At 46.0% G+C, this 24,942-nt stretch overlaps 1 protein-coding gene across 3 annotated transcripts in view; it reads right to left on the minus strand.

The window, feature by feature from the left end:
- Positions 1-498: 498 nt before the first annotated feature.
- The window catches only part of STXBP4 (syntaxin binding protein 4), a 161,184-nt gene continuing 136,740 nt past the window's right edge, over positions 499-24,942 (minus strand). For 2 of the 3 annotated variants that reach the window (XM_036269480.1, XM_036269479.1), the window contains exons 17-18: positions 19,148-19,205; positions 499-815 (exon numbers count right to left, since the gene is read on the minus strand). In XM_036269480.1, coding sequence (XP_036125373.1) covers positions 704-815; positions 19,148-19,205 — 170 coding nt within the window. In that variant the 3' untranslated portion in view covers positions 499-703. Of the gene's footprint in view, positions 816-15,652; positions 15,740-19,147; positions 19,206-24,942 lie in introns of those variants that run through there. The other variant, XM_036269481.1, reaches the window with a different exon arrangement.

Consider the following 24,942-nt stretch of genomic DNA (forward strand, 5'->3'; position numbering starts at 1 on the left):
GACCAGACGACCTAGGCGTGAGTCTCAGCTCTGGGACAGGGAGCCTCATGTGGACAAACCACTATGTCCACGACTGAAAAACGAGAATAAAAATGTCCCACTCGATCTGCCTCAGAGGCGTGTTGGCTGGTTCAAGGAAACAGGGCAGAAAAGCAGTATGTAAATGAGAAAGCCCCATACAAACGTAGGCTGTATCCGGTAGCCTGTGAGAGTTGTCTGTGATCTTTAAAAACACAAAACAAAACAAAACCCAAGAGCTTGCTGAAATCCCTTTCCCAAGATACCAATATAAAAGGTTAGTGAGTTACCAAAGAAATGAAGTTTCACTGATATTCACATCATTTGCTTATGTGTCAATTATAGAACTCATTGTTATCAGACACTCCACAAAGAACTGTATATAAAATTATAAAGATCTAATTATATATAAAAGGTATACATAATATAAAAATCTAATTATATGTGATTTCCAAACAAATTGGACTAGATTCGTCTCAAAGAACTACTGTAGTGGCAATTGATCTTGTAAAAATATACGGTTACAGCAAAAAGTTTCACGAAAATAGCCCAAAGCCAGGGTCTCCATTTCACACCTTCAATACGTCGTGTGCGTTTGCTCCTCGTTCGGACCTTGGCGCTCCGGGGCCATCCGTGTGGACCGAGACGCTGCACGACCACGTGCTCAGCTTCCTAGAGCCAGCCGTCAGCTCTTGGGGTCAGGGAGTTCTCTGGAGCAGCCCTCGTCCTCCTCGGAGCAGGACAGGCTCAGCGCGCTCACCACGGGATGGGTCCAGGACGTGGTCTGTGTCACGTGACTTGAGAAGAACAAGGGACACAGTGACCGTCGGAAGCCTGCCCCACCCGTCCATGCAAGGACTTCCCCTAGCGCACTGTGGCCCCGGTGACAGGAGCAGTTGGAACCCAATCCAATCTTTTCCCTAAATCTTGGCTGTGTTTTAAGGTTCAATGAAAACCATGTCTGTTTCTCTCCTTTGGTAACAAGCAAGGCAGGAGAGTGATTCATCTTGGCTTCCGCACCGCTCCTGACCCGACGCTCACCAGTCCGCAAGCTCTGGGACTGTGGTAGCATCTCTGGACTCTTCCTCCCTCTCCTGGACGATGCTATTGCCCTGGCTGCTGTGACGCTTGTGTCTTTCTGCCTCTGTTCTAGCTCTTTGCTAGCTCATGCTCCACTCCAGCCAAGAGACTCCTCTGATGACAACTCATACGCTGAGGCCCCCTTGCTAAAAACCCAGCGCCAGCCGGGCCTCTAGCTCCAATACATGCTCCATCGTGGAGAATTGCTTGGTTTTCACCGGCTGCAGCACTGCTTTCTTCTTCCCCCAGTGTGTCAATCTAGTTTACAAACTAAAAAAACAAATCCTCCTCTAGATTCCTCCGATCTGTGCCCATGGCCTTATCCCTTATATGCGATAGGATACAGGCCTGTTTATTTTTAGGTCTACTTACCGCAATGAAGCTCCTTGAGGGCGGGAACTTACCTTTCCTCTGCATTTACGGTGCCTAACATGTTCTCAGAATAAAGGACTGGGCATTTCAGGGAAGATCACAAGCAGAGGTAGGGAAGGACGAACATAAGCCACAGGGCACATTCGGGTAGTGGGGAAACATAACAGAGTGTGCCCCTACCTGGTGGACGGCATTTCTCAGAACTAGTAACCAACACCCGCCTGCGGCTGGATGGGTCTCCTGAACGCCCCGCTCTCTGCCCAGAGCCTGGGTGCTGGGCAGACAGCTTCTGGAAGTAGGATGGTCTATTTCTTTCCCTTGGATGTTCCTTCTGGCCCTGGTTTACCCACTGCCCCCAGCCATCCCAGATCGGCTTCCCCAGCCCTGTCCTCTCCAACTCGACCTCAAAGTCAGCCTCCGGTCTTACAGCAAGTCCTTCTGAGGGCTGGCGCTTTTGAGAATCAAATATGATGCTGGATCTGAAAGTATCGCCTACATTACAGGATCCCATTTTCCAAAGTGTGTTCCAAGGGTCTTTAACAAATGTTATGTGAAGAAAAGAATTTTATGATCAAATAAGTTTGAGACACACTAGGTTAAACATAGGTAGGTAGGATTCTTTACTCTAGGATTTCCCAGAACCTTAAATATACGACTGTGTTCTCTGACTCTCCAAGAGTAGGCAATAGTTCTCAAAGTAGTGTGCCCCATGAGCACACGGGGCTAGTGTTCTCTGGAACACAATGTGGGAATGGTCACAAAACGCTTTACTGGCTGTCGGCCACCATCACTGACATCACTGCATTCGGTTTGTTTTCAACCCCATACTCTAAATTCTATCCATATCTCCCTATACAAACTATTCAACTTGTCTGTTTACATATTAAAAATGCATCTTTCCGCCTGGCCGGTGTGGCTCAGTGGATTGAGCCACACCGTGGACTGAGAGGTCCCAGTTCGATTCCTGGTCAGGGCACGTGCCCGGGTTGTGGGCTCCATCCCCAGCAGGGGGCGTGCAGGAGGCAGCCGATGAATGTATCTCCCTCACATCGACGTTTCTATCTCTCTCTCCCTTCCTCACACTCTAAAAATCAATAAAAACATTTAAAAAATGCATCTGTCCATGGAAGATCACTGACAGGTTCAAGACTGAGTAAAAGTTTAAGTTGTTCAAGAGTCAGGTGAAGGTGGTAAGGCCCAGACATCTTCAGTTTCAAAACCGCAGAGCATGGTTAAGTGGTACAAAGAATCCTTATCCTCTTGACAGTAATCCACATGACTATTATCCCTAAAACGGCCTAATGGAATTTCTGATTATGAAGGCTGAACACAAAAGCAGTCGGTTCAGCACAGGTTAACTTCATTTCAAGGCCTTTATTAAGCGGGGAAGCTGCCTAAATGGAAAGTGGTTTTAAATACATAGTAACGAGTGTACCGCAAGCAGTGGATGCTGCAGAGGTGCGAGGTGGATGCACCGTCCTCTCCAGGCACATGCTTGGAACGAAAGAAAAAAGCCTTATGAGACAGTTTTGCTAAGTTTAAAACCTCGATATCTATACTTTAATGTTTATCAGCACACTTACAACACATTATTCCAAAGAAGAGACTTTAAATCACTCTAAATCCTCCCTCCCCTACAATGTTCCCTAATTGGGGAGGGTGGGGAGGACAAAAAACAGGAGCAGTTACCAGAGGGGTAAATCCAGGTGCAGGTGTTCCTATCTGATTTTTTTTTTTTTAAATCCTCACCGGAGGACATTTTTCCATTTTTTGTTCGGATAGAGTGGGAAGGAGAGAGAAGAGAAACATCAATGTGAAAGGGACACATCAAGTGGCTGCCACCCACATGACCCAACCAGGGCCGGGGACAAACTGCAACCGAGGTACATGCCCTTAGCAGGAACCGAACCCGGGTCTCTCTGAACCACAAGCCGACGCTCTAACTGCTGAGCCAAACCAGCCAGGGCTGTTCCTATCTGATTTTAAAAGATATTCTCATGCTTGAAATATTATAGCTGTCCATATAGAAGCATTCCATTAAATTAATCAGTTAAAATAATCAAAAGCAAAATGTCTAGGAAAAAAATGTAGTTAGAGACTCTGAACAATGAACATTAGAAATTCCACCAGAAAGGCATCCTTGCCAGTGACCTTCATTAAGTACTTCATTAAGTAACACTGATATTACTCCAAATACAAAAACAATGACATAAAATATTAGTTGATTAATCTTGTGTTCACAATACGCATTTCTGTACATTTTTTTTCCTTTTGAATCCTCACCTGAGGGTATTTTTAGATAGAGTGGGAGGGAGGGGGGAGGGAGAGAAACATCAACGTGAGAAAGACACATCGATTGGTTGCCTCCTGCATGCACCTGGCTGGGGATCGAACCTGCAACCCAAGTATGTGCCCTTTACTGGGAATCGAATCCTAAACCTCTTCATGTACAGGAAGACACTCCAATCCACTGAGCCACCGGCCAGGGTTGGGGGGTGGGGATTATCTTAAGTATATAACATTCAAGTGAACTAGGAAACGAGAACAGATAAGTAAATATGTGTTAAATCAATCTGATTCTGCCACCAGTAACTTGGAAACACTAGAAAATTTTACAACTGGCCATAAACTGCAATTACAAATGACAATAAAAGATTTATACTTAAAAATAATCCCAATTTAAAACACATTAGCAGGTAAAAACAAAAAGTGAATCATGACAATAAAATTCTAAAAGAGTCACCAAACCATGAGGCAGCATGTCGTCTTGTCAGACACTGGTTATGGGAAGGACGATTGTTTCGTAATATGAAGTATCCATTCCAAACTTGTTTAAGAGAAAATTACAGGCAGTTGTTCCCACTGATATATAAAGACTTCCCTCTTACGAAGTTTTGGAAATATACCACTAAAATAAAAATGAACGTTTCTCAGAACACTTGGAGCATTCTGTAGTTAAGAATTTGAAAATCCAGCGCAGCCCCGATCAAATAGCAGCAGGATCCCATCCAAATCTTTACAGTTTTGAAAACAAATTTTATTTTTATTATATATTTATGGAACTTGCTATAAAAAATACATAAGATCTCTTTTGAAATTTTAAACAACCAGTTGCAGTCATGCACTGCCCACCTTCGGGGCTACGCTCCGAGAGAGGCGTCGCCAGGCGATCCTGTCGCTGTGCGGACACCCTAGTGCGCTTACACCTGCAGGGTGCGGCCCACTGCACACCTAGGCTGCCGGGCACCACCCACTGCTCCTGGGCTGACACCCGTACAGGAGAGGACACCACGCACGGAGAAAAGGATGCCATCAGCAGACAGGGTAAACACGGGACACTGGCTGCTGCTGGAGAGGCATAGCTCTGTTTTACAGCAAACTTACTTTTCTGGAAGTAGAAAGAGTAAGCTCTAAAATAATGATATAAAGCATGCCACAGTAAATACGCAAACCAGTAACATTTTACACCAGCATCACAACGAACATGGGAGTAATGTGTTGTGCCCAGCATCACAACGGCCACGTCACTAGGCAACAGGCATGTTTTAGCTCCATTATAATCTTAAGGGACCACTGTCATATATGTGGTTTGGCAGTGACCAAAACGTTAGGTGGCACATGACCTTCATTTAAAAATCTTTAGATCTCAGATAGCAAATGATATTACAACAATCTAAAGTTACAGTAGAACACTACTTCTGTATAATAATGTAAAAAAAATGGCTATCTCACTAGACTTGCAAAACTAGAAAAATTTAAAGAAAAATACTAAAAAGATATGAAAATATCAATTATATTTTTTCAAATAATATACAGAGGCTTAGACTGTTTGAGATTTTGTATAAAGCCCAAACTTTCCCAGGTCCAAAGCTGATGCAATTACTTTTTCAAAGAAAGAAAGTAGCACGTGATCTCACGTATTTGTGGAATCTAATAAACAAATCAAATTGATGAACAAGCTAGATCCAGAGACATGGAAGTGGGGAACAGACTGACAAACCTCAGAGACGAGGGGGCAGGGGGCGAGGAGAGATTAAACAAAGGAGTAATATGCCTGTATGCATAACCAATGGACACAGACCACAGTGCAGTGAAGGCAGGGTGGGTAGGGGTAAGGTGGAGGGTATCAGTGGGGTGGGAGGCTCTGTAATGCTTTTAATAATGAAGATAAATTTTAAAAAACTGTAGGATAGTCTCAGACTATAGCTCTGGGTAACTCTTAACAATTGCTGCTGTTTTCGATCATGATACAGTAAAACAAAAGGAGGTCTGAAAGAACATGTCCTATTGACATGACACCTACCCACTGGACTGTTACACTAATAAATGATTACATAAATGTTGCTATCGGTACACTTGTTACATACTGTAGTTGGAGCCAGGAGGCAGCTGCCCAGGCGGAGACTACCTTTCCCAGCTCCCACTGCATCCTGATGTGAGCATGTGACCATTCCTACCCCCGCCAGGAAAGAACTGACGTCTGTGCCTTGCGGGCCAACGGTTTTTAAGAAGCTCCAGTCCACGAACTGAATACGGAGGACACTGAGGCGCGAGGCCCCGGTGCAGCCATGAGCTGGAAGGTGCTGAGGTCTCAAAAGCACCATCCCAAGGAAAAGTAAGCCATCCATCAGCCAGGACCCCTGCGCCGACTGGTATGTGAGCTTTAAGACGCCGAAAGGCAGCGATTCTTTACAGAAGATAATGTCACTCTAAATCACTGTCAGGCGAGAGAGCATTTCAAGATGAAGCCTGACTCTTACTTTCCAAAGAGCTTTTTTCTGTCTAAGGCAACAGATGTATATTTCCATGCTACTTTCGATATATACCAATAATCAAAATACTCTGCCAGAGTATAGATTAAAGAAACTAAATTTAATTAGAAACATGTTTGGCGAGACCATTGCCAAAGTTTCCACACTAGAGTCCCACTTATAAGTAGAAGTGCATGAAATATAGAAGCTACTTTAATTTTTAATGTGCTTATTAAAAGAGTGAGAATTACAATACAAGCCACAGGGCTTTCGCTTAATTTAGTCAATAAAATAAGTTGAATAAACATCTGACTCCATGTTATTTTTGTTAATTACCAAATTTGAAATCTTAAGAAAACTACAATTATTTGAAGCATAAATTTTCAACTAACTTTATACTTACTCTAATATTCTTTTTCCACTGAAGTTAAGCTGACTACACTAAAAATATAAAAATGTAACTATATGCGCTGCATTAGAAGGACTTGCACAGCCTAGAAATCACAGAGCTGGAAGGGGCTCGGAGGGGCTCCCGGTGAGGCCATCTCTAAAGCTGTGAGCTATTTCCTCAGCATCACAGACTCCATCACGGGCAAGTGCAAAGGCCACTGGACAGCTACCCGGTAGAAACCTTCATTACAGTTAAGAATGATGGGGTGGCCCTGGCCGGTTTGGCTCAGCGGTTGGAGTGTCAGCTCGAGGTCTGGAGAGACCCAGGTTCGGTTCCCGCTAAGGGCACGCACCTCGGTTGCAGTTTGTCCCCGGCCCCGGTTGGGATTGCGTGAGTGGCAACCACTCGATGTGTCTCTCGTGCATCACTGTTTCTCTCTCCCTTCCTCCCTCTCTCCCTCTCGCTCTATGAATGCAAAAAGTGTCCTCAGGTGAGGATTAAAACAAACAAAAAAAGAATGATGGGATAAAAACTGACCGTGCCATCAGGTTTTCTAGTTCTGTGAACTTTCCGTGCGATCGTCCCCAGTGATGCCACCTTGGACTTGTGAGTACGTGGACCTAACCGTGTCTCACAACCTTCGTATATGCTGAAGAAGAGAAAGAGCTATACCCACCATCCTCATTTTCTACATGAGGGAATGACCACCGAGAGTGACAAGTCAACTTACGTCAGGCCATACGACGAGTAAGTGCGAGCCTGGATCTGATGCAAGTCTGACTGCGGGAGCTTACCCTTCTCAGAACTTAACCATGTGCTATTAGGCTCCTCTCCGAGGCTCTTGGTTTCCACGATGTGCATGGAGGGCTGGGGGTGGATTCAATGACCATCCGAAAAGGGTCTTCCGCTTTACAAGATGAAAAACTTAAAGGTGTATTGACTAATTACTTCAATGATCAGAAATTACAAGCCCAAAGCATTTTAAAGCACTTGCCATGGAATTCAGAAGAACTGGAAGAAGTATGACGAAAAGGTGTGTGGGCCGCCTGCTTCCTCAGCCCACCTCAGCCCGGGCAGCGAGTCCCCTCGGCCTCCCCGGTCCGCTGGGCTGTCCGCTGCCGGAGGGCAGGGGCGTGCCCTGCTCACCTGCACAGCTCAGTGTCAGGCTCACAGAAAGTGGATCCTTAGACCTTCCACTGACATTTACTACTGTTACACTACTGAGCAAAAAAAAAAAAAAAAAATGCTCAAAAGTGCTAGACTTTATAAGCCAAGCTAATTGGATTATTTTAGATATGACAGCGCAGTGGACTTGCCCTGAATGATTCAAAAGTATGAGTCTAGAAACTCAACTATATCAGGAAAAAAAGTCTGATCTATTTAAAGAGTCTAAATGTCACCAAATAGCTAGGACTACCAGCTCCCTCTCCGCGAATCAGCTCAGGTCCAACTAACCTGAAAAGGTCTATTCATACCTTTGATGGTAGGTAATGAATAATTCAAACAATTCTGACTAGCGTTTACTTGACTTTAAGTCTAATTATTTCCATCAGATAAATACTCGTGTTAGATAAACAAAACTTGTGTTAACTACTGGAGCATAAAACTCTACCGAAGACGAGTGACATGGTGGCAAGCGGCCTGGCTGGGCACCCACCCTCCCCTAATCCCGTTACTGAGGACCCTGGGATTTCCAGCCTCTGAAATGATTCAGAAGGCACCAAAGCCACGTTCATAAGCCCCTGCGGCCTCACAGAAGGGCGGGGGTTTTCACAGAGGTATGCGCCTGGTTAACGCTGAGGCTACGTCACCAAGTCCAGGTGTGACCCAACCTCTCTAGCCCCCTCAATACCCTAGGTCATTCATTCATTTCATGTGGGTGCCCAGGTAGGTGGCAGCTGGGGAAGACTTGACATCAGATACACATTTTGTACTTTCAAATGTTCTTCGATGCCGATTTTCCAAGTTGCTTCGTGTACCAATCTCACGAACCTTATTTTTTCTACACTTTTTACAACAGAAGAAACGGAGGCTAGTGCCCCGTCTCACACGGTACAGAGCCAGGGCTTGGACGCAGACCAGGGTCGTTATCCTTTCGCACGGACCATGCAGGCCTGAAATTCCAGATGGCCCATGTACTTACGAACCTGGTTACCTGTGTGTCTCTGGGAAAGTCACTTAAACGCTGAGTCTCAGATCTAGAAAACATGTAGCACCGGCCTCAACACTGCGCGAAGAGACAGCATGTGGAAGTCCCCTAGCTCCTCACCTGACATGTTCTCGCCCACCACAACCATCCCCTCTCCCCTCCACCTCTAACTCCCTGTATCAGGTTTCCATTGGCGTAGTAACGAGCTATCACAAACTTAGTGCGTTAAAAACACACACATTTACTGGCTTACAGCTCTGGAGCTCAGAAGTCCGGCATGGGTCTCAGCTGGCTACAAGGAAGGTACCGGCCGGGACACCCCCATTCCCCGGCTTGTCGCCCCGTCTTCAAAGCCAGCACCGCAGCATGTCTCTGACCCTGCCGTCACTGTCGCGTCTCTTTCTGACTCTTCCTCGGCCTGCCTTCCACGCTTCAGGCGGCGTGTGATTAGACTGGACCCACCAGGTGATCTGGACTGCGCTCCCTCTTCAAGGTCAGCTGGGTACCAACCTTAGTTCCACCTGCAGCCTTCATGCCCTTGACCACCACATAACCTAACGTATTCGAAGGTTCTAGGGATTAGCACGAGGACACCATTGGGGAGCCCTTGTTCTGTCTGCTACAGGCCCCTTCCCTTCAGCTGTTTCCTCCCCTGAAGATTAGGCCTCAGGGAAAAGGCGCTGATTTGAGTTACTTCTTGCAATTTGCATAAAACTTGGTAAATGCACAGGAATGAAGAATACATGCTGCGCTGTAATGGAGATTACTGCAGGAAGAAAAGGAGGGTGCTAAGGATCTTACGGAAAGTAACTGTTAAGGACTGAATTGTGCCCCGACCCTCTTTAATTCATGCATTGAAGCCCTAACCTCTACTGTGGTTACATTTGGAGACAGGGCCTCTGGGGGAGGTAATTAGGGTTACACGAGGTCATGGAGGTGAGGCCCTGGTACAATGACCAGTGTCCTTGTAAGAAGAGGAAGCGATCTCTCTCCTCTCTGTCTCTCTCTCCCTCTCTCTCTGTCTCCCCCCATAAACTGGAAGAGAAGAGGTCATGTGAGGACACAGTGAGAAGGTAGCTGTCTACATCCCAGGAAGAGATGCCTCACCAGAAACCAATCCTGATGCATCTCGATGTTGGACTTCTGGCCTTCGGAACTGTGAGAAAACAAAGTTTGGTGGCATAGGCCACCCAGTCTGGGCTACTTTGTCATGGCAGCCTTAGCACACTAGCACAGCAACCAACCTTAGTACTGCCCTGGCTGGTTTGGCTCAGCGGTTAGAGCGTCAGCCTGCGGTCCAGAGAGACCCGGGTTCGGTTCCTGCTGGGGGCACTGCCTTGGTTGCAGTTTGTCCCCGGCCCTGGTTGGTCGTGTGGGTGGCAGCCCCTCTATGTGTCCCTTCACATCGATGTTTCTCTCTCTCTCTTCCTCTCCCTCCCTCCCACTCTATCTGAACAAAGAGTGGAAAAATGTCCTCGGGTGAGAAAAAACAAACAAAAAAACCCTTAGTATTGTTGATACATTTAAATGAAAGATCCTGAAGGCAGAGAGAATTCCACATCTGGCTAGATAAAAAGTACAGCCCCAGAAAGGGGATGAATTTCCAAAGAACTTTCCCCGGTCTCAGAAGATTGGTTTCTGTTATCCCAGTGTGATGCTACAGACACAATTCCTGCCTCAGTTATACCTGCCGTCCGTTAAGTGGGGAAAAGAGTTTGATGCCGGCTGTTCGGATCAGACATTTCATTCATCTCAGTGGGCTTTGCCGGTCCGAATAACCTCAGCCAGCTGGCTGGCCTTCCCTTCCAAGGACGGCTGTTCACACAGCGCTTCTCATGGCTACGCCCATCCTAGATATTTATAGAAAACCCAGAGCAAGCTGTCTCAGGCTCCCAGCAACGTGACCTCTCTGCTCCTGCCACAGGGCTTCAGACTGGCCAGGAAGTGGCATAAGTGTAGGTTGTGGCTGCCGGTTTCTAGGTGCAGCTGCGCAAATGTCATTCAAATAGCTACAGTACAGAACAAGGAAGGAGGGGATCGGGCATCTGTTAGTCACTCACCATGAGCCAGCCATGTTGTCAGGGTTTTACACCCCTTATTTTATCCAAGTCTCAAAACAATCCTGAGATATATAAACCACTGTCCTTGCTTGTGGATGAGAAAAGGAAGTACGGACCACTGAAATAATACTGATCATACCAAGTCACAGTCAAAAGTGGTTGCATAAACATTAGAATCCAGTCTGTCTTACACAAAAGCCCATATTTCTTTCTTTCTTCTTTTTTTTGTTAATCCTCACCAGAGGATATTTTCCCACTGATTTTTAGAGAGAGTGGGATGGAGGGAAGTAAAGAGAGAGGAACATTGATATGTGAGCGAGACACATCCTTTGGTTGCCTCCTGCATGACTCTGACCGGGGCTGGGAATTAAACCTGCAACTCAGGTATGTGCTCTTCACCAGGAATTGAACCAAAGGCCCTTTGGTCTGCAGGCTGATGCTCCAACTGCTGAGCCAAACCAGCCAGGGTATCCGATTGCTTCTTCAAATTGCCAATGACAGCTTTCATTCATTATTGAATATTTATTCAGTCCCTACACATGCCAGGTGCTGGACTAGTTGCTGGATGTTCTAAGCCGGTTGCTACATAGATGGTTACATCCAAACTAGTGGTTTCAATACCTTATGATTTATTCATAGCTAAGAAGTATTTGGGGACAAAATATTTAAAAGGTGTTTATTCCTTCATTCTAGTCTTGTTAATTAAAAGTTCAGGATTCTGGCCCTGGCCGGTTTGGCTCAGCGGTTAGAGCGTCGGCCTGCAGTCCGGAGAGACCTGGGTTCGGTTCCCGCTAAGGGCACGTACCTCGGTTGCAGTTTGTCCCCGGCCCTGGTTGGGTTGTGCGGGTGGCAATCACTTGGTGTGTCCCTTTTGCGTTGATGTTTCTCTCTCTCTCCCTCCCTCCCACTCTATCTGAACAAAATATCGAAAAACGTCCTCAGGTGAGGATAAAAAAAAAAAAGACTCAGGATTCTGACACATGCCAAAGATAGTGAGGGCCCGACATGCCTTCTCCTCACCTACTCACCCAGCGAGCCTTAGACCTTAGCAGTGTGTCAGTGGGCATCTCTTAACTCCTCCAAAATCGAAGCAGCCGAAGTAATGAGGTCTTTAGCAGGAGGGCTCCTGACAACGCCCACCAAAGAGGGTTCCACTCTGGAAACTGTCCCTCCCTCTCCCTCTCTCTCTCCCTTCTCACATCTTAATTTCTAATTACATCAGAATGATCTAACATAGGCTCTACTTGCAAAATAAAGTTAGGGATAAGAAAATATAACCTCTGATTTTTCTCTTTTGTGTTTTCTCCTTTTTACTTATTTTTAAAAATGAAATAACACACTGTAACTTCAGCCTTTCATTAATACGGTAGGCTGACAATGACCATTTTACTCAGACAGGTGATGATCCACATTCTTGCCTGCCTGGGGACAACCTCAGGCGATGTCCCACCCCAGTTCCGACCCTCACTGCAGTGTCCCCAATGAACTCTGACTGCAGAGAGGTGGGAAGGACTCTGCCTCCCGGAAGTCAGTTACCCTCAGGGTCATAGCGGCGCTCTTACGTGGGGATGTCTCCAAGAGAGTGGCAGGGAGGGTGCTGCCACTGTACCGTTACTCGGCCTGCTGTCTGCATCATCGCTGTGACCTGGGACAGTTCCCGGGTTAGCCACACGCTCCAGGGGACCAGTGCCCTCCGTGCCCCGCGCAGCAGACGCCAGGAGCCGGCCCAGGCGCACGCCGCTGAAGGCACATGTGGACTCAGGATGCTAACAGCGACCCTGGGGAGAGCCAGCTGAAGCCCGTTTGCCTGCTCTAGACAGGAACTTGCTTTAGTGAGAAATCAGACCCCCAGATGCCACTGAAACGCACCTCTAACGCTGTACGTCCGTTTCCTCTGTGACGGAGAACAGGATTTAGAACGTAAGAAGCAATATCTCGGATTTTAGGATCTGATATAAAGGCACGTAAGCACAAATGGATGCGTGGAGATTTATAAACCAAGTTTAAGTTAACTTTAAAAACTGCCCTGGCCAGGGTGGTGCAGTGGTTAGGGTGTCGGTCCGAGCACGGAAGGGTTTCGGGTGGGATTCCCGGTCAAGGGCGCCTTTCAGGTTCGATCCCAGGCCCCAGGTGGGGCACGTGCGGGAGGCAACCAATAGATAAGTCTCTCTCACATCGATGACTCTGACTCTTTCTCCCCTCCCTCCCTCTTCCACTCTCTCTAAAAATCGATGGAAAACAACATCTTCGGGTGAGGAGTAACCAAGAAAAAAAAACAGAAAAGAAAAAAAAAGATTATACCTACTTGAAAAATGACCAGAGTAAAACTGAATGACTGAAGCAGGTCCCTGACATGGAGAGTGTGCACTGTACGCAGATGTACAGAGGACATGTACAAGCCTATGTTGTACACACATGGTGTTAGGGAGCGGCACTATGGCGCGCATCCTCTAGGAGAGTTCCCAGGGGTCTCGTTCACAGCCGGGGTAGCTGCCGCCCGCGCTGCACCAGGGTGGTCTGCGTGACCAATGGCACACGGCAGAGGGGATGTAAGCCCGCACTTCCTAGGCTGGCTTGGGACGACACTGCGGGCTGGTCTTGATGTTCCTCTGGCTCTCCCTTTTCCTTGGTCCCCTGCTTTGGGGGAAGCCAGCGTCATGCTGTGAGCAGCCCTGGGGCCCTCTGGATAAAAGCCCACATGTCGGTGAGAAGACCACGCTTCCTGCCAACAGCCACAGGTGTGCGCTTGGCACAAATGCCCCAGTCCCATAAGCCACTCAGCAATTCCCAGCCCCAGCCAACAGCCCGACTGCAACTTCAGGAGAAACCCAGAGAGCCACGATGACCCAGCAAAACCACACCTGGAGTGTCGGCCTTCTGAAACTGGGTACGAAGATATACATTTATTCTAAGCGCGAAATTTGGGGCAATTTTATTATGTAGCAGTGGAGAATACAGTCATGATCACAAATCATAGTAACTCTGAATCGTTCAATAAGAAATAAAAGAGTACAATGAAAGCAACGTAGCAACTGTCTAATTTGTAATATATAAATTCACTTCCACTATCAAATATAGCTCACATAATGATTTTGTTAAATCATATTACATATAAAGCACATGGATTTGTAAAGTGGAATTATGCTAAAGACCACTACAAGTCTGGAAGAGTATACAACTCCAAAGGGAAGATCAGAAGTTAAGTAGAGAAAGGGTCAGGTTAATCAGATAACTTCATCATAGCCCCATCAAGATAACTGACAGTTGTCATTATATTTAAGAATGCTGCAACTCTCTCCCGAAAGAGAAAATAAGAACATTGTCCCTTGAATGCTCCCATATCTCCATCAAGTGAGCAAGCCCTGCCTATATGCACATGAGCACACACATGTGGGTATATACGCATGTACACAGAGAGGCATGCATGTTTTCAGTTCTGTGAAACACTCCGGCAACGCCAGCTGTGTGGTGTGTGAGAACATGGGCCCCTTCCCTGGGGGACATGACGAAGGCCATCTGTCAGGACTGTGAGACCTTGGGAGCAGACCAGCACCTCGGCCGGAGGGGGGGGGGTTCCCGATGGGAGCCGGACTTACACGCCTACAGAGAACCAGCTGGCGCTGAGTTCACACAGCACCGGCACCCCTGTGCGCTTGGTGTCCTGTGCACTGGGTAACACTGTGCTGGGGAAGTGCGGGTGGCGGGGACTTGGCCGGCCGGCCGCCCCTGGCAGAGGGAGGATGGAAATTGTCGCCGGCTGGCTGCCCCTGGTGTGCACGTAAGTCCTGGTAACCCATGTCTCTCCCAGACAGTCCCCCAGGTTCTCTCTTTGGAATCGACAAACAACACGCTGAGGTTTTCTGGGACCTTGGCTCTTTGCATAACACCAACACTTTGAATAAATCTGTTCACGCCAGGTAAAATGCTTTCTTCTCCTGCGTCAGAACTTAAGTAGATGACTACAGAGTATTCCTAGCTGTGCAGTGAGCATGTGGGTAGCCAGGAATATTCAATGAGGACTAAATTCGTCTGGGCATTCTTGGGACGGCCCTGACAGGTTTTCCTTTGCCTGAGGCTTGGCTTCTATCAGATGTAACAACTCAATTTCTGGAAGACAGTGACAGGTGTCAATCTCAGGGGAAAGAGTGTATGTATGTATACACACCTTCACCTCCAGTGTTCTGGAAGGGTGATTTCAGTCACTGCTCTTTTTAAGTAAAGGTGAGAGAGACAGTAACCTGAGTTCATTACTTTTTATTTCTTCCCTCCAAAGTAAATTTACCTGGTAAATGAACCCCTCCTACCTCAAACGCTAACACAGGCTATCCAGGCTCAAATGTTGCTTGGGGTAGTGGGAGGATGAAGATGAAAAAAAAACAAAGCAAAAAGCTGAAAAACAAAACAAAGTTCCAGAAAAGGCACAGAGTGGATGTTTGCTTACGTAGATATTATTTCTCTGGCGACATCACCGATCTGAACGCAGCTAAGAGCCAAGGAACAGTCCCCACGGAAATGCTGCGGGGAGGTGAGGGCGTGGCGAGGGCTCACGTAAGCGTCTACTTTGGGTCAAGTGCTGTCATGGGCTCTTCTCACATGAGCTCATTCATCCTGGACAAGAACCCCAGCCCAGGAGGCACTAACGTTCTTTCCGTTCTATGAATGTGGGAATCAGAGCTCAGAGAGGTTGAGCACATGTGTCTACGGTCATTCGACTATTCTGTGGAGACGCCAGCGTTGGAACCCAGTTTCCCAAACTCCTAGGCCCGTGTTCTTCCTTCCCCTCCACCCTCTGACCTTCCTGATCCAATCCGCCTGCACCAGAGTTTACGTACCCGACTCACGCAAACCGCGCAGACACACACTCAAGGGCTATTGACAAGCAATTCGTCGCATCCTGTCCTCTTCCAAGAAGACGCTCCTGGGGAAGAGGGGACAGTGTGTAGAGGACAAAAAAGAAGACGGGGGATGAGGGACGGACAGGCGGGGGGAGGGGCAGAGAGATGACAGCTGCGTCTGTATTCTAGCTCACACAGCTGAGTATCCTCCTGCAGAACCCAGTGTTATGTGTAAGACGGGTAATTGTGGCCATGTGTTTTTGTTCAGCAGCATCGGTGTATGGAGGTAAGGACGCATGTAACACTTATTAGGTAAGACTTTCATCAAGAATAGTTAAGCTAAAATAAGGGTAGGTGCTTGAATAGGGTTAACTTCTAGCAAAAAACAAGCCCAAACAAACCCAACTCATGGGAAGCGCCCTGTTCCTCCCTGAGGCTGGGTGGAGGAAGCTCTGGTATAGTGCTAGATTTCCTTATCTTTACCATTTGCCCTTTCTGATCTCCAGGAGATAACTACTTCTTCTTAGAACTAAGTTTCTGATCTGCTGTTTTAAAATGGATAATGTATCGAGATCTTCCTAAGTGAAGATCTGTTGAAAATGTCTTTTCTGTCCCAAGTAAAAATACTATGTTAAAATAAGGAGATGGCGGTGGTGCAGCATGTGTGTGCGTGTGCGTGTGTGTGCACGTGTGTGCACGTGTGTGGGGCGGGAGGAGGTGGCTCTGGAGCCCGACAACCCTGGGTCTGTGTGATTTTACTACTGTGTGGCCTCAACGGGTTTAGCCTCTTTTCCACGCCGTTTCTTCAGCTGTAACCGTGAGATCATACCCACTGTTGTTCTTTGGGCAACAACTCTCTGCTTTCCTTATGAGTCAATATTAAGGTCAAAGAAAACAAATGATGGCCTTCCAAAACACACAGTCAGGGATACATTCTCTAGACTGGAGGGCACTATATAAATGTAGTGTCTCTGTCTACTCCTTCCTGTGATTTAGATCTCAGGGCAGTCAAAGGGCTTGTTCCTTCTCTCCTCGTCCCTGCTTGGATGCTATTCTCCCTTGTGGTAGGAGCTCAGCCCAAAGCCACGGATCCAGTCTGCAAAGGTCAGCAGCCTAAGCCGGCTGGGTACCGGCGATGGGACACACCCGCTCTCGGGCTGGCCATCTCTTGCTCCCTCCTTTTCCTTGGTAGTCAGTGACTGTGCCTTTAGTATCCTTTCCTCGTATGACACTAGCTAGCTCTGACACTCACCTTTTGGTAGAATACACTGACAGAGGGCTCAGGCTAAGCGTGGGTAAGAGTTCCCCCCAGGATCCAGACTCATTTATTGACGCTTTTCAAATGCCTTTGGATTCAGGACCCCAGTTAATGATGGGCACTAGTTTGCCTTTCTTTGATGAGGCATTTTTTGATCAGGGGACCCTTGGGGGCTGAGGGCAGGATGCAGCTCACACCATCAGAATACCATCCTAGTAAGAGCTGAGAGACACCCACTTTCCACTTTGAGAGGATTTAACGATACGAGGTATAGAAAAATACACCTGACATATGACTATTCAGCACCAGGTGATGCTCAATAAATGCTTATTTCCTTCCCACCCCCGTATCTTTTCCCTTATTCATTGTGAGTTAGAAGAAGGAAGGAACCCAGTGCACATGTGAATATGGTTGTTCATTTTCCTGCAACCCCGGCCGCACAGTGATTCCACCTTCCAGGAACGAAACGTGGTTAACAGCACGTCAGAGTGCAAGTTCCCTCCCAGAACTATGACTCTGGAAGTGAACAGTAAGGGGCTACATGTAATCTGCATGGAATTCCTGGGTCCTCTGCTCTAAAAGTCACCTTCTCCTTCGCAGGCTACCAATGACACCTTTGCTATATTCATTACTGTTTCTTGGAGACCACAAGAAAAAATATATCATGACAATACTCTGACAGGTTTACCCCTAGTTTTTCCTTAAATCTTTAAAAATGTGAAGCTTTTGAATTCTCAGTGTTGTTAATGGTCACATGGTTTTTCATGCTCCCCCCCCCAAGACAATTTCTCCATATTGTAAATTTATGAGTAATTAATGGGCACCCACTGTGTTCCAAGTTCTATGCCAGGTGCTAAACACTGAACAACTTTATAAAGTAAGTAATAGTTCCCCCATTTTATGATCAGAAAACAGAGGTGAAGAGAGATGTGGGAACCCCTGTGAAGTCACAGGGTTTGAGAATCCAAAATCTGGATATTATTTTGGAAAACAGTCGCACATTTGAAAAGAGAGCAAGAACGCATCTCCCTGTTCCTCCCAAAATGTGTAGCAAGTACCATTAGTTACAAAGGACATCTAAGGGAGTCTCAGGATCTTAGGATTCTGTCAGGAGTCCCCTTTTTGCCCTTATAACCCAGCTCTGACATGAAAAGAAATAGCCCGAACACTGTGGAAGTCTAGACTGCTTTGTCCAGGGTGAAACTAACCAGGTCGGCAGCTAGAAAAGGTATTCCTTTCAGAGGTAGGTCTTTGTCGGCGACACTTTAGTACAGTGGAGAGAATCCTGATGATTCTGTTCTGGGTTGGCAATTTAGTGGCTTTGAATTAAAAAAAAAATTTTTTTTCTTTATTGATTTTAGAGAGAGAGGAAGGAAGAGGGAAAGAAAGATAGAAACATCGATGAGAGAGAGCATCGGTTGGCCGCCTCCTGCATGCCCCCCACTGGGGACTGGGCCCACAACCTGGGCCTGGGCCCTGACCAGGAATCAAACTGGTGACCTCTTGGTGCATGGGTCGACATCAACCACTGAACCACACCGGCCAGGTGTGGCTGTGCATTTTTTAGCAACTACTCTAGGCTCTTACTGTCTTCATCTATCAAACAGGGGAAACAAGGTACACATACCTAAAAGGGCATTCTGAGAATCCACTAAGGTAAGGTTTGTTCATATACTGTCTCCTTTACCTCTTCAGGTACTTCCTTCCTGTCCTTCCTCACTATTATGTAAATGCCATGATTTCAGGGAACTCGTCTGTATATTTCACTACAAATCTGCAAGGCATGGAACACTGCCTGGCACACGGCAAATGCTTAGAATGTATCTGCAGATAAATGAAGTGTGTACATTGCAAAGCATTAAAAATGCTCATTATTAGCAGTATTAAGAAGTTTTAAGTGGCGTTTTCATTAGATTAACTTTTCATAAATAATAAGACTTTAAGCCACAGTAAATCCAGGCAGTCACTACTTAAGTTCAAACGATGATCCTGCTCCAGGTCTTTGATGTTCCCCTGGAAATTATTACTAGGGTGGCTTTTTTTTTCCTTTCCCCAAATGGTATCTGATATTAGCATTTAAATCACATGAAATAAAAATGGTGAGCCTTCATTTCTTGCTTCTAATTTCTGTAACCTCCAAGAGGCTTTCTTGGTTTTGCTGATTATTCTGCAACTTCCAGGTTCTCTCCAGATGTGAAAAAATTGCTTACTTGGTTGAGACGCTCGTACTTACTTGATGAAGTACTTGATTCCATCTGCTGTGTAAGCTTCCTCCCAGCCGTAAGGTAGACCTAGAGTGAAAGGAAACCAAAAATACATTTAATAAGATGATAAAGATAACTTCATTCCCCAGACACAGGCTCCCCACATCCTTACAATGATTCGAGTCCATTTCGCACATAAAATAATTTTCCAGAAAAGGGGGATTAAAACAATTCAGACGAGCTTTCGTACTCAGCATCTTTAAAACATAGTAAGTACGTGCTGAGGAGACCATCTGCTGTAGCTGCAGGACTGGATTATGACTTGTCATTTACATGTGGCGGGCCTGTTCGTCAGCTGGGCTGCAGTGCAGAATTTTGGTGCAGGGGAAGGATTTTGCCTGGAGGCAGGAGGATGGACAAGACGGCCTCTGCTTGCCCACCCTGGCTCCCCCTGTCTTTCATTGGCTCCCTTCACAGTCTTGCCGCGGGGAACGGGGCGCGTGTGCTGGGTGAGCATGGGTTTGTGAGCAGCTCTTGAACAAGACAGACTTCCTTAGGAAGTTGAAACGTTTAGTAAAGTGATGTACAATGGACTGCGGTATTCTATTTTGTGAATTAAGAATTTTGTGCACTAAACATGAACGGCCAAACAATTTGCTAAACTGAGCTTCCGTTTCTGTAATGGGACTGAGAATAGTTGGTTATGATGAGAGGCGGACTGAAATGAGTCAGCAATTATTCGGCCACATTTCTGTAAATGGGTATGTGTCTGTCCTCATCACGCCAAGAGAACAGGCCCATACTGAGGCAGCCACATTCTCTTAGATTGCAATGAGAACCTTCTAGAATGCAATGGTTTCTGTCCCTCCTCTCTATCCTTGAGTACTGCTAGGGATTTAATTTAATTTTTTAAAATATTTTATCTTTATTGATTTTAGAGAGAGAGGAAAGGAGAGGGAGAGGGAGAGGGAGAGGGAGAGGGAGAAAGAGACAGAAACATCGATGAGCGAGAACATCGACTGGCTGCCTCCTGCATGCCCCCTACTGGGGATCCAGCCCACAACCTGGGCTTGTGCCCTGACCAGGAATCAAACCAGCGACCTCTTGATGCATGGGTTGATGCTCAACCACTGAGCCACACCAGCTGGGCCTGCTAAGGATTTTAATTGACCTTTTGGATCAGACCTTGATATGGGCTTCTCATGGCTCCTTTGACAAGTAGAAGATAGATTAACGCACTCAAGGACTGACCCCGTGCCCAGGTGGCCCACTTCTTTAGGTTACTGGGTTATAACCACAAACCCCTGGCTTCCATTTACCCAGGTTTCAGCAAGAGGCAGGGCAAAAATGCAGAAACGGTGACAATTTGAATGACATAAAACCTTACTCTATCACCACTGCATTGTAGAGAAGATTCTTTGAGAACGGCTCTCAGGATGTTGTTTTTATAATGAAGGAAAACAAAGCAAGCTTTATTTTATATGTATCTCTAGTCTTTTAACACAAGTTGAATAAAATCAGACCCTGACCAAAAATTCATCACCATATCCTTCCTAGATAAACACAGGCCACCTAGGAATTTCTTTTCTTTCTCAAGGAACAAATGTTTCTAATTTAAGTAGAAAATGAGCACTTCTGGGAATTCAACATAAGCAACTGACTGGCTTCTTAAATCCTCCACGGGACACTTTGCACGTCCCCTCCCGCGTCCAGTGCCAGACCATGGTCAACCACTGAGCTGCACTGCTCAAGTCGATGCCTTTTCTTTCATCACACTTTCCGAGCCTTGGCGACAGATCACTTGATGAATGAAGTAATGGGACTTCATCAGCAGCAGCGAGAGGTCTGATGACTGTGCATAAAAACCTGCTTTCATGACAGAAATGCCCAGAAATACTAGAGTTTCTGACCAATAAGGCAAAGACAGCTAAAGGTTCCGTCGGAAGTAATCCGAATGCGACTGCGGCGTTTGTCTAACTGGTTTGTCTGTCTGTCCAGCACAGTCACATCCATACTTCTCATTTCTTCACTCGTAGATTTTAATGAAGAGGAGAAAAAAAAACGTATACTTTAAAGATAGTGTCTTAATCAGCGGGTTCATTTGGAAATCGAGAGCAACACTGAGATACCGTAACCCCTGGGCCATTGGAACAGAATTCCTGCTCAGATTATCTTCTCACAGTAATTGAACAGGGACATAACTTCACAACAAACCTAGGAAAGGTACAGCTGCATGTCCATTTAAGGGAAATAGTTATTTGATGACTGGTTACCATCCAGATATTCATGTGTATCAAATGATATGTACAGTTTATTTTAGGATAAATTCTGCTCTGAAAAAAATAAGCATTTCTTTCTAGAAGACTGAATGGGCTATTCTTTTTCATGCAGATAATATAATCTGTAAAAAACAGACCTGGAGACTAAATTGATAGTAACTATCTCTCGGTGATATTTCAGTAATAGAAAACACAACCAGTGTCTAATTTTAAAGTGAAAAACACGAGGAAAAAAAGAATGGCGGCGGAGTGAATGGAGCTACACAGACCATCTCCCAGGACCAAACTGGAATTACAACGAAAATAAAGACAAATCATCAGGAAGGGGCAACCAAACGGCAGCTTGGAGGACCACATAACCAGGGACACTGACTCAATCCTGGTCGGTTTGCGAGGACGCGAGAGGGGGCCGGGAGCCCACGGTCCGCAGCGGCCTGGGCTGGGACCCGCAGCGGCCTCGCCTGGGACCAGCAACCTCGGCTGGAAGCTGCACCCTCAGATGGGACCTGCGGCCTCGGCTGGGACTAGCGACCTCGGCTGGGAGCTGCCGCAGCCTTGGCCATCCCTTACCTGGGAGCTGCCGCAGCATCGGCCGCCGTTAGCTGGGAGCGGTGCCCTCAGTTAAAGTCCCAGGCGGCTCAACGGCGCAGAGCCTGGACAGAGGCAAAATTGGCAGCAGACACTCACCTTGGGCTCCAGCAGAGGGAGGGCAGACTGGACTGGAAATGTGTGGGGACACTCGGGATTGGGAGGGCGCTCAGAGCTTTTGCTGAGTTGCAGCCACTCAGGACTGTGGTCATCTTACTCCTTCCCAGGGCACTGGGGAGAGGCAGTGGCCCCTCCCTCAGAGATTCAACCCCACCCAGTGGCCATTGAAATGCTAATTGAGGCCCATTAACAACCAGCATCTGCCTCACCCTCCAGAAATCCTCTTACACTGAGCACCAGAGCGAGTTTTTCATTCAATTCAGAAACCAAGGTTCTTCAGATGACCACTACTAATAACCTCTAGGTGAAAAAGCTAGAGGATAACTACCATTCCCTGGGCTAGCAACTCTAACCAGGAAAGTAAGACTTGATAGTGGTGTGTAACGTGGGTCCTCCCTGCCTCATCCAAACCCAGGAGAGGGAGCCACAAACAGCCGAACACCAACACCCACAGGGAAAATTTGGCAGACTCCAAAGCCCACTCTGATAGCCAAAATGGTGAAACATAGAAACAAAAGCCAAAGGAAAGAACAAGAGACCTCTACTGATGATGAGATAAATGAGGTGCACTTAAGCAAGATAACAGAACTAGAATTCAGAGCCATGATCTCGAGGAAGCTCAACAGCATGTGTAAGGACACGAGCACCATGAGTAAAGACATACAAATGTTGAAAATTGCCCTGGCCGGTTTGGCTCAGCGGTTAGAGCGTCCACCTGCGGTCCGGAGAGACCCGGGTTCGGTTCACACTAAGGGCACGTACCTCGGTTGCAGTTTGTCCCCGGCCCTGGTTGGTCGTGCGGGTGGCAGCCACTCGATGTGTCCCTTTCACATCAATGTTTTCCCCCCACCTCTCTCTTCCTCTCTCTCCCTCCCACTCTGTCTGTACAAAAAATGGAAAAATGTCCTCGGATGAGGATAAAAAAAAAAAAAAAAAAAAAAGAAATGTTGAAAATCAACCAGTTGGAAATTAAAAACCACCAAGAAGAAACGAAGAATGACACATCAGAAATAAAAAAAACACATTGAAAAGTCTAAATAGCAGAGTAGAAGAAGCTGAGGACCGGATCAGTGAATTAGAAGACAGGGTAGAAAAAAATCAACCAATCAGAAAACCAAAAGGAAAAACAATTAAAAAACAGGAAAACAGCTTAAGAGAACTGTGGGACAACTAGAAACGTAATAACATTCGCATCATAGGAGACCCCGAAGAAGAAGAAAATGAGCAAGGGTTAGAGAATATATCTGAAGAAATAGTGACAGAAAACTTCCTTAATTGGGTGAAGGAAGAAGGCATTCAAGTTCAAGAAGCACAGAGAGCCCCAACTAAGAAGAACCCAAACAGGCCCACACTAAGACACATAGTAATCAAAGTGCCAAAAATTCAAGACAAAGAGAGAATCCTAAGAGCAGCAAGAGAGAAGCAACAGGTTACCTACAAAGCAAACCCCATAAGGCTCTCAGCTGACTTCTCAACAGAAACACTACAGGCCAGAAGGGAATGGCATGAGGTAATCAAGGTCATGAAAAACAAGGATCTGAATCCAAGACTACTCTACCCAGCAAGGCTATCATTCAAAATAGAAGGTCAAATAAAGAGCTTCCCAGACAAAAAAAGGCTAAGGGAATACATTAGCACCAAACCAGCACTGCAAGAAATGTTAAAAGCACTGCTGTAATTAGCAGGAGAAATAGGAAGAAAAATATAACCACACTAAACAAAAATGGCAATAAATAAGTACATATCAATAGTCACCTTAAATGTGAATGGTTTGAATGCTCCCATAAAAAGACACAGAGTAGCTGATTGGATACGAAAGCATGACTCACATATATGTTGTTTACAAGAGACCCACCTCACAACAAAAGACTCACACAGGTTGAAAGTGAAGGGATGGAAAAAAATCTTCCAAGCAAACAAAGAAAAAAAAAGCTGGGGTAGCAATACTCATATCTGATAAAATGGATTTCAAAATGAAGGCACCCAATATAGGAGCACCAACATATATTAAAAATCTTCTGGAAGACTTCAAAGGAGAAATCAATAGCAATACAATCATAGTAGGGGACTTCAACACCCCGCTGACATCACTGGATAGATCCTCTACACAGAAAATTAGCAAGGAAACAGAGACTCTAAATGAAGCACTAGACCAAATGGATTCCATAGATATCTACAGAGAAGTACACCCCAAAACTGCAGAATTCACATTCTTCTCAAGTGCACATGGGACATTCTCAAAGACAGACCACATGTTAGGAAACAAACTAAGTCTCTGCAAGTTCAAGAAGACTAAAATCATATCAAGCATCTTCTCAGATCACAATGGCATGAAACTAGAAATCAATTGCAACAAGAACATGCAAAGACATTTGAACACATGGAAGCTAAAGAGCATGTGATTAAATAATGAATGGGTTCCAAGGAGATCAAGGAAGAAATTAAAAACTTCCTGGAAACCAATGAAAATGAACACACAACACAAAATCTCTGGGATGCAGCGAAAGCAGTTCTGAGAGGTAAGTTCATAGCACTACAGGCCTACCTCAAGAAACAAGAAAGATCTCTAATAGACTATCTAACCTCACAACATAAAAAGAAAACCCCAGAGCAAGTAGAAGGAAGGAAATAGTAAAGACCAGAGCAGAAATAAACGACATAGAGTCCAAAAAAACTATTCAAGGGTTCAATGAAATAAAAGCTGGTTTTTCAAAAAGATAAACAAGATTGATGGACCCTCAGCTAGATTCACCAGAAACAAAGAGAGAGAACCCAAATACACAAAATCAGAAATGAAAGAGGAGAAGCAACAACTGACACCACAGAAATACAAAAGA

Source organism: Molossus molossus, unplaced genomic scaffold (genome assembly GCF_014108415.1).
Source record: "Molossus molossus isolate mMolMol1 unplaced genomic scaffold, mMolMol1.p scaffold_m16_p_19, whole genome shotgun sequence".
NCBI classification, from domain to species: domain Eukaryota; kingdom Metazoa; phylum Chordata; class Mammalia; order Chiroptera; family Molossidae; genus Molossus; species Molossus molossus.